Source organism: Ahaetulla prasina, chromosome 4 (genome assembly GCF_028640845.1).
Source record: "Ahaetulla prasina isolate Xishuangbanna chromosome 4, ASM2864084v1, whole genome shotgun sequence".
Classification (NCBI taxonomy): domain Eukaryota; kingdom Metazoa; phylum Chordata; class Lepidosauria; order Squamata; family Colubridae; genus Ahaetulla; species Ahaetulla prasina.
The window spans coordinates 60,450,654-60,466,150 of NC_080542.1; the positions used below are offsets into that span (position 1 = coordinate 60,450,654).

General features: G+C 35.9%; 1 protein-coding gene across 1 annotated transcript in view; it reads left to right on the forward strand.

Annotated features, from left to right (window-relative positions):
• The window catches only part of DDC (dopa decarboxylase), an 81,105-nt gene that overhangs the window by 16,644 nt on the left and 48,964 nt on the right, over positions 1 to 15,497 (forward strand). Inside the window, exons 3-5 of the mRNA XM_058181690.1 lie at positions 5,122 to 5,235; positions 6,793 to 6,912; positions 10,042 to 10,176. Coding sequence (XP_058037673.1) covers positions 5,122 to 5,235; positions 6,793 to 6,912; positions 10,042 to 10,176 — 369 coding nt within the window. The remainder of the gene's footprint in view (positions 1 to 5,121; positions 5,236 to 6,792; positions 6,913 to 10,041; positions 10,177 to 15,497) is intronic.

Sequence of the window (15,497 nt, forward strand, 5' to 3'; positions counted from 1 at the left end):
CCCCAAGAGGTAGCTTATCAAATTGATAAAATATATAGAGTTAATTCCTGGATCGCAAGGCAGAGAAAGCTTCCTCGGGACATTGTGGTTTATTTTGTGAAAAGGACTATGAGAAATCAGATTTTGCAAGTTTCATATCAGACAACTTTAAAATTAGAGAACAGGAGCTGAAGGTGCTGAAAGAGATTCCTTCCAAGATGTTAAGAGATAGGAAGGAATTTGTTTTTTTTACACAAGAACTTAAAAAACATCAGATTCAATTCAGATGGGAGGTGCCAGTTGGACTGACAGTATTTTATCAAGGAAGGAGATATAGAATTGACACTGTTTTAAAGGCAAAGGATTTTCTTTCTACAGTTTTGAAAGTCGAAATAGAAGTGATAGAAAAACTTCAAGAGATTCAAGAAGGCGATCCAAGAGGCTTCATTGCTGCCAGCATCAGAGGAACCACAAGAGCAAAGGGTAACAAGAGGAGCTCTTAAGCGTAAAGAAGAGCAACAGTTTCAAAGTAAAAGTCAGGACCCTAGTATGGAAGCTGTGGGAGGAGCTAGACAGACGATACCGGAGGAGGATCTTCCGTTGTTTGCTTCAAAGCTTCAGGAGGCCAGTAATGGCAAATAGAATTTTGTCATGGAATGTTAATGGCTTGAATTCAGCTCAGAAAAGAAGGAAAATATTTCACTACTTGAAACAATTTAAAAATGATGTGATTTGCCTGCAAGAGACACATATCAAATTATCAGACCAAAAATACTTAATTAACTCAAAATTAGGTAAACATTTTGTTGCTTCAGCTTTGGATAAGAAGCAAAATGGAATTGTTGTATATATCAGGAAGGATATACCAGCTAAGTTAATTGAGGCAGATATTCAAGGAAGATTTATTGCTATTGAACTGGTGATAGATGCAAAAAAGACTTTGCTGATAGGTATTTATGCACCTAATCAGCAACAAGAAAAGTTTTATAAAATGTTACACGAGAGGTTGACCCTCTGGGATTATAGTTCGTTTATTTTATTAGGAGACTGGAATGGAGTAATTGATACAAGAAGTGATAAGAGAACTTCTTCCAAGAAGATACCTATACATGCAAAACTACCAAAATCCTTTTTTGAAATGATGGAAGACTTTGAGTTTAGAGATATATGGAGGTTACGGAATCCAGATGAGAGAGATTTTACTTTTTTTCCCGATAGGCATCAATCTTTCTCACGTATTGATTTTATTTTAATTTCTAATGATTTGCTTTCTAGGGTGAAGAAAATGAAGATATTTCCGAGGTGTTTAACTGACCATAGCCCAGTATGGATGGAATTATTACAAGGGAAAAAAGGTGGTAAAACATGGAGGCTGAATGAAAATCTGTTTAGATATGAGGATAATGTAAATCATTGTAAGAAACAGTTGAAAGAATTTTTTGATTTTAATATGCACAAGGGGACACCTATAGGAACTGTGTGGGAGGCGAGTAAAGCTTTTATTAGAGGTATATTGATATACTTGGACAATAGGCAGAGGAATAATAAACAAAGGCAGCGTAGGTACTTGGAAGAAGAAATTCAAAAGAAGCAACAGTTATTAATTCAAAACCCACAAGATCACAAACTTAAAGAGGCTATAAGAATATTACAGAGTCAATTTAATATGTTAATGGCAGATCAGGTGGCAACGAATATACAATATGCTAAACATAATACCTTCTGTAATGCAAATAAACCTGGGAGATGGCTGGCATATAACTTAAGGAAAAAACAGAAAGCACATGTCATACAAAAAATAGAATATAAAGGTAAAGAGATATATCAACAGGATAAAATTAAAAAGGCCTTCTCAGAATTTTACACCGCTCTATATGCAAAAGACAAAATATCGAATAGGGATATTTATGATTATTTGAAAGATTATAAGGTTAATACTCTAACATTAGAACAGAGGGAGGAGCTGAATAGGCCGATAGCTACTGGAGAAATAGTGGAAGCAATTAAACAATTAAAAATGGGAAAAACCCCTGGTACAAATGGTCTTACAGCAAGTTATTATAAAAAATTACAGGATTTTTTTTTATTTATTTTTTTTGTTTACATTTATACCCCGCCCTTCTCCGAAGACTCAGGGCGGCTTACAGTGTATAAGGCAATAGTCTCATTCTATTTGTATATTTTTACAAAGTCAACTTATTGCCCCCCCAACAATCTGGGTCCTCATTTTACCTACCTTATAAAGGATGGAAGGCTGAGTCAACCCTGGGCCGGGCTTGAACCTGCACTAATTGCAGGCTTTGTGTTCTTAATAACAGGCTTTTACCAGCCTGAGCTATCCACGGCCCTTTTAAGGATGAAATATTAGGCCCACTTAAAGAATTATTTAATCAGATACAACTAGGAGTGGGAATACCCCCGTCTTGGAAAACATCTTTTATTTCACTGATACCTAAAGAGGAGCAAGATTGCTCTAAACCCAGTAACTATAGGCCGATTTCACTTTTAAATAATGATTATAAGATTTTTGTTAAAATAATAGCAAACAGATTAATGTTAGTTTTACAACAAAGAATTCATACTGATAATCTGGTTTTATAAAAGGGAGGCAGATGAGGAATAATGTTAGACAGATTATTAATATATTGGAATATTTGGAAAAGAAGAATACTTCAGCAGCACTTATTTTTTTGGATGCGGAGAAGGCCTTTGAATGATTGCATTGGGATTTTTTATTTAAATTAATAGAGAAAATGCAATTTGGAGATTGTTTTGTTAGAATAATTAAAGCGATTTATGGAGAGCAAACAGCTCAGGTTATAATAAATGGTAGTTTGACAGAAGTTATTAAGATTGCGAAAGGAATGAGACAGGGATGTCCCTTATCACCACTATTGTTTGTTCTGACTCTGGAACCATTATTAGATAAAATACGAGAATTAAAGAAAATAGAGGGAATTAAAATTAGACAATATGAGTACAAAGTTAGAGCTTTTGCAGACGATGTAGTGGTTACTTTAACAAATCCTATAAATTCAAGTAGATCATTGTTGGAAGCAATTGATAAATATGGAAAGGTATCAGGATTTAAAATAAATCAGAATAAAACAAAAGTGATAATCAAAAATATGTCTATACAACAGAAACAAAAACTAGAGGAAATAACAGGATTTGAGGTGGTAAAAAAGGTTAAATACTTAGGGGTTTATATTAGTTCATCGAATAAGAAACTTTATAAGAATAATTATGAAGTTCAGAATGATATGAGTGTCTGGAAAAAATTGCAGTTGTCGCTATTGGGGAGGATTGCGGCTATTAAAATGAATGTGTTACCTAGATTTTTGTTTCTGTTTCAGATGATACCAATAATTAAGAAAGATAAAAATTTGGAGGATTGGCAGATTGGGATTAATAAATTTATATGGCAGGGTAAAAGGCGAGGTTAAAATGAAAATAATACAGGACTCACGGAAAGAGGTGGTTTAAGAATGGCTAATTTTAAACTATATTATGAAGCAGTAGCCCTTTCAGTAATAAGTGACTGGTTTAATTTAGCGGAGGAAAGAATTTTGAACATAGAAGGTTATGACTTGTTATATGGATGGCATGCGTATTTATTTTATGAAAAAAAAGTGGATAGGGCTTTTAAGAATCATGTGTTGAGAAGTGCTCTTTTGGTCTGGAAAAAATATTCTTATAAATTAGATTACAAGATTCCTATATGGGCGAGCCCCAGACATGCAATAGAGAATATAAATATAGAACAGAAACAGGAAATGATTACTTATAAAGAACTTTTGTATGCTGAAGGAGGTAGATTGCAATTAAAATCATTACAGGTATTAAATGAAGAAGGGAGGAATTATACTTGGTTTCAATATGGGCAAATAAGTGCTAGATGGAAAGAAGATCAAAAAATTGGTATAATGCAAAGGAGGAAAATTTAATAAAGCAAATTAGAAATCAGACCCAGGAGCATATAAAGAGATTGTATAATGTGTTGCTTGAAATAGATTCGGAAAAGGATTTGGTAAAGGACTGTATGATAAAATGGGCACAGAATATTCAGGAACCAATAATGTTGGAAACATGGGAGAAAATCTGGGTTAGAAATGTTAAGTTTACACAAGCACAGAATTTAAGGGAAAATTTTTATAAGATGTTTTATAGATGGCACTTAGATCCCAAAAAATTATCATGTATGTATCCTAATATCCAAGCGAAATGTTGGAGGTGTGATTGTGATGACGCTACATATTTTCATATTTGGTGGACTTGCAAGAAAATTAAGGTCTTTTGGATAAGAATTTGGTGGATTATTCAAAATGTACTGAAGAAGAAGATAAAGTTCCTGCCACAATTTTTCCTTTTGGGAATTATAACGGATTGTACAGGGATTGAGACTAAATTGATTCTGAATTTAATAACAGCAGCAAGACTGTTGATTGGACAATACTGGAAGAAAGAAGAGGTACCTACAATAGAAGAATGGATATTGAAAGTCATTAATTTGGCTGAGATGGCTAAAATCTCAGCTTTTTTAAAAGGCAACACAGGAAAGATATTTAATTGAATGGAAAAATGGATTGATTATCTACAAAACAGATATCAGATTAAGAAATATCAGATTGCCTTTTGAATAATTAGGAAGTATTATTTTATGTAATGGGGAGGGGTTGGGAGATGAAAAGATTTGGATAAGTTAATTGGATTAGAAGGAAAATTTTACTCTATGTTTGGTTTATGTATAACAATACCTTGTGATTGACCCGGGAATCCGGGGGAGAAGGAGGGGGAAGGGGTTTTCTGGGAGGGAGGGGGAAAAAAGGGGGGAAATGTTTTTTTTGTTTTTAAAAACTTTTTCAATTTAAAAAAAAAACGCTTCAATTTGAATTGCTCACTCTGACTTCAGGTAAAAAAGTTTAGGTGTATTTCATGCCAGGAATCTTAATGCAAACTAGGAGACATAATTTACTACTTGATTCTGTGTAGCTACAACAAAATAATTTTCAATGAATGGTCTGACAATTGGGCAATATCAGCACTTTTTTTTACATGCTTGTTAAAACAAGGCCTTGTAATGATTTCATAATCAAAACTCTTTTCATTCTGATAAATGTTTTTTTGTATTCTTTTCCACAGGTAACTCATTGGCACAGTCCCTACTTCTTTGCCTATTTTCCTACTGCCAACTCTTTCCCCGCTCTTTTGGGTGATATGTTATCTGGGGCCATAGGATGCATTGGATTTTCATGGGTAAGTTCTATGTGGGCATGAAAGAACTAGTTCCTACCAGCTACATTACTACATATGCCTTTATATTTCAAAAGTATTAGATATCTATGGATTTTTGGAGATATTTTCTTCATAAAGAACTCACAGATGAGTTACATGGCTTTCAACAGTTTAGTTTTCACTGAAGTGATAGATTATGAGAAAGCTCTATCATTTCAATACAGGTAGTTCTCAATTTATGAATACAATTCAGCCCAAAATTTATGCTGCTAAGTGAGAAATTTGTTTTATGACTTTTCTTGCCACATTAGTTAAGTGAATCATTGCAGTTATTAAATTAGTAGCACAGTCATTAAGTGAATTTGGTTTCCACATTGACTTTGTTTGTCAGAAGGTTTCAAAAAGTGACACTGTAATCGTCATAAATGTGAATCAGTTGTCAAACATCCAAATGTAAATCATGTGACCATGGGGTTGCTGCAATGGTCATAAGTATGAAAAATAGTCATAGGTCACTTTTTTTCGGTGCCATTATAACTTTGAACAGCCATTAAACGAATTGTTGTAAGTCAAGGATTACCTGTACAAATATAGGATTTAACATAACCGCATGTACAAAAGTGTTTCCTTAGTATAAAATAAAAAAACCTAAAACTCTCTGTAGTTTCTAGCCTAGGCTATAAGCTAGCACCTACAGTATATCTATGTGGAAACAGTTTCCTATAGGAAGACTAGAGAAGATGAAAACCAGAACATCTGATATCAGGCTGCCTCCATGGCAACCTTAGATCAGATGAGAGCAATATTCTGGGAATATGTCCTTTAACAATGATTATGTGGGTAATTCAGTCTCAGAATGTTGAAAGCTGTATAAAATTAAGCAGTATTCTTTCCGTACTTAGCTCCTCTAACTGCCTTTTTGAATCCTGATAATAATTATCTAAAGAAGATTACCAGTAGAGAAGTTCTAGTATAGACAGAAAGACATATTTACCTCTCTCCTTACCCCTTTCTCTCTCTCTCTCTCTGTCTGTGTGTTTGTGTGTGTATATACCTGCACACCAGTGGTGGGTTGCTACCAGTTCGCCCCGGTTCGGGCGAACCGGTAGCAGCAGTGGCAGGAGGCTCCACCCACCCACCTGGACGTCATCAAATATGCTCTGTGCATGCGCAGAAGCTTCTGCGCATGCACAGAAGTGGTGCACGCACAAGTGAAGTGAACGCGTGTGCACAAGCAAATCGGTAGGAAAGGTAAGTGAAACCCACTACTGCTGCACACTCAATCATATTTATATATATAATTGCTTGATAAGGTGTAATTTCAGATTTTGACATGCTTTTATACACAGTTCAAAATTTTATGAGAATGAGTTAATAAACCTGTCATATGTTGTAGTTACTCAAATGGATCATTAATTATCTCTTTTTTTACTCACAAATTATGTAACATTCTGAGTTATACTTGAAACACCCATGCTTCATTGCTTTTCTATTCTGTGCACTCTTCTGAAATGTGTAAATATCTAAAGAAATCACTAGAGATTTTTTTTTCCTTTTTACCATATTTTCCCATTCCAGGCCTCAAGCCCAGCTTGTACCGAATTGGAAACAGTCATGCTGGATTGGCTAGGAAAGATGATCAATTTGCCTCCACAATTTCTGGCTGGGAAAGATGGAGAAGGAGGTGGGGTAATCCAGGTAATTTAGAATATTTGCTACTGAATTTGATCTGGACAGTATCTAAAGTAGATAGAATATTATATTGTATACATTGTCATATTATTTCTTTTTAAAGATAATAGTGTTGTTTTCTCTTTTTCTGATTCAGTTACCTGAATATTTCAGAATTCTGTCCAAAACAGAATGATTAAACAAAGTGAAAAAAAAATCTAAAGATTTTTGGGGTAAACCCAGATTTTGCAGTGATGGAGGAAACATTATCCCACCCAAAATATTAAAGGGAATGCTTAGAGAAGTCCATTTGGGGGAAAATAAAATTCAGGTCAGATAGAAAATGGAATAAAGTAGGTAGAAAAGGGAAATAAAAGACATATCTGGGAGTACAAATAGGAATATTTTAAGGATAAGTCTACATCAGCATTATTTCATACATCAACTTTATTTCATATAGTTCTCTGGATTGAAGGTATACCTAAGTGTGTGTAAATCAAGAATGGGGAAACTAAGGCTGAGCCATGGTTTTTAAGTTCCCTCATCAGTTGTTATTCTGGCTTGATTGACAGGAAGTGTAATTTGTCAAAATATGGCGAGCCAAAAGTTCTAATCTACACCACTAACTCAGTGTTAAATACACTTCTGTTTATTGAAATCAGTGCAGGGGTGAAATGTAAAATTTGTTACTACCGGTTCTGTGGCTTCATGGTGGTGGTGGGATAAAGTGACTGGGTGGGCATGGCCAACTTTTTTTTTTTACTTTTAAAAGCATTTTTTCTACAACCTCTTCTACAACCTTTTAAAAGCCTGTGACAATCAGGCAACTCAGCTGGGATCGCCAGAGGAAAAAAAGTTTTAAAGGGTTCTGATGATCCCAGCTGAGTTGCCTGATCGCCAGAACCTTTTAAAAACATTTTTTTTACAACATTTTTTTTTACTTCTAAAAGCATTTTTTCGGCCGAAGAAAAAATGCTTTTAACAGTAAAAAAAAAACCCTCTGATGATCACGTGGCTCAGCTGGGGCGGGAAGGGGGCCAGGGATTTTTCCTACCGGTTCTCCGAACCACCTGCCACCATTGCTACCGCATCAGGTGATCCAGTCCAAACCGGGAGCATTTCACCCCTGAATCTGTGGGATAAAATTCTGTATTAGATTATGACTTAAATTCTTAAATTTTTCTAAATTTAGTAATTCAGTTCAACAGCCTGCTAAATTATCATTAAGGAAGTAGATCGGTATCCACTGTTTAAAATGAATTTGTGGAAGTTTGCATTATGATTTTTTTTCCTGTTTAATTATGTCTAATTATCAGAGTTTATTGGGAGGAGTTCCTGCAGTCTTCTTGGCAATATTTTTCAAAAATGGTTTGTCATTGCCTCCTTCCTCAAGCTGAAAGAAAGTAGCTGGTTCAAGGTCACCAGCTGGTTTTGAACCTAAGAAAAGAGTAGAATTCAACATCCTCCGTTTCAAAGTGATGCCTTAACCACTACACCAAATTGGCTCTCAATTATTATCTGGCAAGTGTAAATTGTCATGCCATAATTATAACTATCCCTGTTTCTCTGGATTGAAATGCCAGTGCATCTCAAGACACAGACACTGATGAATAATGAAATCAGATAAATATATGAAACCCAAGTTTCAAATTCTGGATTTGCTTGCCTCTAGATCTGGCATGTTTTCTGATTTTAGTATTTCTATTTGATTTGTTCATATAGATCATAAATTAATAAATAAATTCACATATATGACTTTTCTGTGCCTGATTACTGCATGTTTGATAAGTGATAAAAATGTGAGCTGACTGAATAATTCATTAATTTCTCATTCACATATACAGTTATCTTTTGAAGTTTCAGTAGACAAAGGATTTTGCATATGTAAATGAGTTCTAAAACTTTTTGTTACCCAGTTCATTGCATGCAAATGTGACATTCTTATGAGGCAGTGCCCAGTAGAAAAATAGCATGCTGGAGCCACTTATAGATTCCTTAATTTGTTAAATAAGTTTGTGCTTCTTTGTATTTTTTCATGCCAGCTGAAGTTTTAGAGTTTTGTGTTTTAACAAAGTTATAAATCTTGAATCTTCTGCCGAAATATTCAGACATCTTTCCTCTGGCTTTACATTATAGTGCCGTGTATTTAAATGTTATATTTATAAAAACTTGCAAAAGCATGTTTTGTGCTGATGGCATGGGACATTTATATCTGTTTATTAACTCATTTTTAGTGACAACACATGATTGCCAGTAATTGTGGATGCTGTTTTCATTGTTTATCTTTAGGACAGAAGGAGGATGGCTTAAGGCGTCTCCTGCTATTATCAGAGAGGAAGCAATTTGTGCTGATGGTTTTCTTTTTGTACAGTCATAATAACAGTGATAGAAACAGGAAAGGACATGTGAAACATGGGTTTTATATTAAAACTGCCAATCTTTCCTAGATTTAAAACCAAATGATTATTTGCACTATTTGCTTATGAAAATTGGTGCTTAATTGCAGCTGAAAGGACAAATCAATATGAAATCATTGCCTGCTACTTCAGATGTGCTACTTGAAACAATTAAAGTTGAAAGAAAATGTCTGTTGGGGACTTTATTTGGCAATATATATGCCGGCTCTCGAATCTGTTCTCCATAGTAACCTTTGTTTGTAGAGAAAAATGAAATCGACTGTGCCCTTAGTATTTGTGTCATTTTAAAAAGCAAAGTTTCTCATCACAGCCTTCAGCTGATTATTTTTGCATCGTCATTTTATTAGGGGTGCATCCATCCATATTTAAGAATGCAAACCCTGTTAATTTTTGTTAGAGTGGTTTAGAAAGTTGAAATCAGATGGATTCTGCCCTTAATTTAAAAAAGATCACTGTATAATATTGCTTCTGCCTCTTTTTCCTGGTCTAAGAGCAAATGTAAATGCATTTACAACCTACTGACATCTAAAGCAAGCATGGATGACATACTGCATTGTATACATTTTTGTCAGGAAGAAGGAATTCTTACCTTGATTAGACCCGCAAGATGATCTGCTGTACATTCTCAGTACCATCAATTGTATTGTATAAGCAATACCAATGCAGTGGATACTCCTTATTAATTTAGGGCAATTTTTACTGGATTCTCTTATCCAACCTGTCCAATTTTCCATCACAGGGAACTGCCAGTGAAGCTACCTTGGTTGCCATGCTGGCAGCTCGAACCAAAGCAATCCGTCGTATACAGTTAGACAATGAAAATCTAACTCAGGGAGAAATTACTGGCCGCCTGGTAGCTTATACTTCTGATCAAGTGAGTACATTATTCCCTGCATTACTGTAGATATGGAAATAAAATTATACGTAGTACTCATGCAGCATAGATTTCATTAAGATGTTATGCCTCTCATTTTCAGGTTGATTTTTTTTTATGATTCTCAATAATGCAGATACCTGACAGACAGCATTGTCTGACAATACAAAAATATTGCCACTACTTTTGACATACATTTCGATAACAATACATTTTGATCCAAAATAAGCAGTGCAGGCTGAATTGTGTCCTGAATAAATATTGGAGAACTGTGGCATTTACAGCTGATCCTTGGTGAGCCTTGGAGACAAAGAGCAGCAAGAAACGAACATCTTGCTGCTTTGAAAACACTTGTTTGGTCTGATTTAGATTCTGGAGCTATTTCTGTCTTTTCCACCCCAGATTCTAATTTTATGTAATGCCACAGGCACATCCATGACATTTTTTATAATATGACTAAATTGCTTAAATCCTCTTCTTCCTCCCCCTCTTCCTCCTCCTCCTCCTCCTCTTGCTACTGCTGTACTTGAAAGTATAGAATAGAATAGAATAGAATAGAATTTTTATTGGCCAAGTGTGATTGGACACACAAGGAATTTGTCTTGGTGCATATGCTCTCAGTGTACATAAAAGAAAAGATACGTTCATCAAGGTACAACATTTACAACACAATTGATGGTATTTGACATTTTACTGTAATTTTGGATGTGACATAAGAAATTGTTATTCCTGACATTGCAAAGAGGTAGGATTCATGCAATTCTTTTCTTCACGACAGTTCTAACATCTGGTGATTGCAGCAATAAATCCCCACTGGATCTAATTCTCTAGCAATAGCTAAATATAGCCTTCCTTCACCTGGGACCCTGCACTTGTCAGAATACCTCAGCTAGCAGGTTCCAGTCAAGCAATCTTATTTTTCTTCTGACATTTTACTGGGACTGATTCATCTATAAAGGCATTAGGGCTTGTTAGCTCCAAAAAGAATAGTTTCAGTAAGTGAAATCAGTGTAAATTACAAAAGTTCACTTTGGTGAATTGTGTCTTCAATTCTTTAAAAGATTTGTTGTGTTACAGTAATTTGATGGATTTAAATATTTCTGTAGTATTTTAGTATTGCTGTTCTATCTATTTTCCCTCATTGATTCTAGTTCAAAGTTGGTGGTATATTAAAAAGTAAATAAATAAATCAATAGATATGATGTCAAAAGCAATAGATGTGATCTCAGCATTATTTAAAAGGTCTTTAATAGATGCTATTGTGGTGGAATAAATAATGTGTTTGACTAGTAAGGCTCTATTCACCCTTAACTATAGAAACTCAGTCATGTGGGCCAATAATTATTTCTCATTTCAGCCTACCTCACAAAGTTTTTTATGGCAAAATATCTTCAGGGGCATTAAGTATTATTATTAAATTTATTTGACTCTCATCTTGTGGTCTACGATGACTCAGAGCAGCTTATAGTAAGAAAAAAATGTACAAATATAAACAATTATAAATTTAAAAACATATGAATGCTTTGTGGTGTTCCTAAATGAAAGATAGGACATAAATTGGACAAATAAGTAAATGATCATTTAGACATATTGAGATGAAACTGGTTTCCTTTATATGTTCAGATGTGGTCAGTGAATAGAAATATGAAGCTAAGTTGGTCGCTTAATTTTTACCATGATTAAAAGTCACTTTAATTATTAGTCAGCAAATGAATCAGAAATAAAAAGGGAAAAAGAGTAAAAATAAGCATAAATATTGTATGCATATACAATAATAATACAAACAAATTAAATCTTAAATCTTCCTATGGATCTCCTGCCAACCCTTGATGCTAAATAACAAAATGTTAAATGTTGCACGTCTAAAAATACAAACTTCCCGCCTGCCAATTTTAACTGCTTGATCCCTTAGGGTCGGTCCTTTCTAAATTTCTTTCTCTGACCATAAGGCTACTGTGGTTCCTGCCTCTGATCGTTTTCTAGGCAGCATCTCTTCTCATCCCCAAGCGTGATACCATTATATACAATGAGGAAGAAGGCTTCTGGGGGGGCAGGAAGGCCAAAAATGGCATACGTGGATGCCCCGGAAGGGCAAAAATGTGCCCATTTTTGCTCTGAGCGATACCTGCCCGGCATTTTTGGAAGCTCTCTGCTGGCCAAAAATGGGCCTGTTTTTGGCCTCCTGGGCAGGGGTGAAATCTACTTATCTTCCTTACTGGTTCACAAGCACGCGCAGACCTTGTGTGCATGCGCAAAACCTTGGTAAAAAACACATTACTTCCTGGTTAAAACCAGAAAGTAATGACACCCAGGCGGGTAGGTGGAGCTTCGCTCTGCCATCGCTATTGGATCACCGAACTACCGGCCACAATTGCTACCGGATTGCACAATCCGGTCTGATCCAGGAACATTTCACCACTGTTCTGGGGGCATCCACATGTCCTGTTTTTGGCCTTGCTGCCCCCAAGAGGATTTCTGCCAGTCAAAATCAGGCATGTTTTTGGCCTCCCCCTGCCTCCAGTAGCTCACTGCCTTACCTTCCACTTCCAGTTCTCACTCGGCCAACGGGTGGGGGCCAGCGGGTGGGCAGGGTGATGTGGGTGGGACAGCCTGGACTGCAAAAATGTGATCCCACATGGACTACATTAATGGCTTTGGCAGGCTATATCCGGCCCGTGGGCTGCAGTTTGAGGATGCCTGCTCTAATATGTATCTAGACAAGAAAACCCTTCCTTTGTGGAACAGGTACAGTTCATTTTCTTATTCAACATGTGGATTCAGTGACTATGGGAGCCTTCCCACAGCTTTGAGTAATGCAGACATAGTAAATAGAGAGTCCTGATCATGATTATCCTGATTAATTCTAGTTTGGATTATCATGATGTGCTGTACTTAGATGTGCCTTTGAAGAGGTCTTGAAACATCATCTAATTCAGCATGGCTATTGATGGGATAGATATGTTTTAAGATCATTACATTTGTGCTTTGAATGCTGGATTGGCTTTCTTTGATTTTTGGGTCCAATCCATAGAGTTGCTCTTTATTTAGAATATATAGCTGACCAGTATTAAATGAGGAAAGAAAGCTTTGCCCTCCTGCCTCTTGGAAGTTAGAGGAGCAAGCATAAGAAGACCTTCTATAAAATGTAAAGGTTCCCCTCGCACATACGTGCTAGTCGTTGCCGATGCTCATCTCCGTTTCAAAGCCAAAGAGCCAGCGCTGTCGGAAGACCTCTCCGTGGTTATGTGGCCGGCATGACTCAATGCCAAAGGCGCACAAAATGCTGTTACCTTCCCACCAAGGTGGTCCCTATTTTTTCTACTTGCTTTTTTAGGTGCTTTTGAAACTGCTAGGTTGGCAGAAGCTGGGACAAGTAATGGGAGCTCACCCCGTTATGTGGCAGCACTAGGGATTCGAACCACTGAGCTGCTGACCTTTCGATCGACAAGCTCAACGTCCTAGCCCCTGAGCCACCATGTCCCCTAAGACCTTCTGTAGGGCTGCCCTATTCTAAAGAACAACAGCGAATTTTCATCCTGTCTTTGAGAGCTAATGCCTGCTGGACTTTCTAGCTTTAAAGGTGTTTTAACACATTGATATTTTTGCTATATTTTTATTATATTAACTAGCTTTTATTGTTTTTGCAGTATTCTTGGAACTTGCTTTATTTTTTTTATCTAGAAAGATAGAAACAAATAACATTAAAGAAAAGATCCTAGATATTCCTGTCTTTGTCTCCTCTATGTCAGTTCTTGCAGAAGCCTAAGGTATTTGGCACCCTAAATTAAGGATGGAGGATTTGATTGCTAAAGTCTCCTGGGAACCTCTTCAGCTGGCTGCAAATTCTAAGAATTGTGGGGCCAATGGATCTGTAAGAGTATAGTAGGGAAGGCTAGTTGCTTGCAAAACGCTTTCATTTAATTGCAATTTCAATTTCTCTGATTTTGGAGCATATACCCATTCAAATAATCCCTCATTTGAGATGAAAGTGTGTTAGTGTGTACAGAAGAAGTAATTTTTCCATTAGCATCAGCTTCTCCAAAGCATTTTATGTCAACTATCCTTAATTCTAATCCTTTATGCCATGATTAGCTCTTATACAGAAGGGCTCCAAAAGCTTGGAGCTTAGAAACAAAAGATTTTCATCTTTTATCATTTTGACACATTCCGTATAAATCCAATTTATGTATTTTTTTCTGGCAAAAATGGCAGTTTAGTATTTATATGTCAAAGACTGCTTTCTTCAATATTTTGAAATTCCTTTATCTGCGCCAGCAATACTACAGTATTAGATAGATTCAAATACTTTTCATCTGAAGTTAAATCGTTAACAGACCATGAATATGAACATATGGTAGAGGGTCTCCTGCTCAAGCAGGCAGTTGGACTAGAAGATCACCAAGATCTCTTGCAACTCTGATATTCTATTATTCAGTGACTTAGGTGGATTGTAATAAGCATGCGGAAAATGTTTTCTGTCTGAAATTTCAGATTTTATTTTACACAATCTGTTTGCATTTTAACATAATAACAGAGTTGGAAGAGACCTTGGAGGTCTTCTAGTCCAACCACCTGCTATACCATTTCAGACAAATGACTTCTAGTCTCTTTTTAAAAGCCTCCAATGATGGAGCATCCACAGCTTCTAAAGTCAAGCCATTCCACTGGTTCATTGTTCTGCCAGGAAATTTCTCTTTAGTTCTAGTTTGCTTCTATCCTTTATTAGTTTCCATCCATTGTTTCTTGCCTTGCCTTCTGGTGTTCTGGAAAATAGGGTGACCTCATCTTCTTTATGGCAACCCCTAAAATATTGGAAAATTGCTATCATGCCGTTCTTAGTCCTTCTTTTCACTGGACTAGACATATCCAATTCCTGCAATCTGTTCTTCATATGTTGCAGCCTCCAACTCCATAATCATCTTTCTTGGTCTTTTCTTCACTCTTTCCAGAATCTCAACATCTTTTTTATATCATGATGACCGAAACTGGATGCAGTATTCTAAGTGTGGTCTTACCAAAGCCTTATAAAGCAGAATTAACATTTCACATGATCTTGATTCTATCCGTCTGGTTGTGATTGGCTTTTTCGGTTGCTGCAACAGACTGTTAGCTCATATTTCAGTGATTGTCCACTAGGAATCCAAGATCCTTCTTGTAGATTCCACTACAGAGCAGAATCTAATCTGTACCTGTAGATGTGATTTTTCTTGCCTAAGTATAAAACTTTACTTTTCTTTATATTGAATTTCATTTTGTTAGTTACAGCCCATGGTTCAAGTTAAATGAATTTTATTTTATTACAGTCCCTAAATATTTTTTTT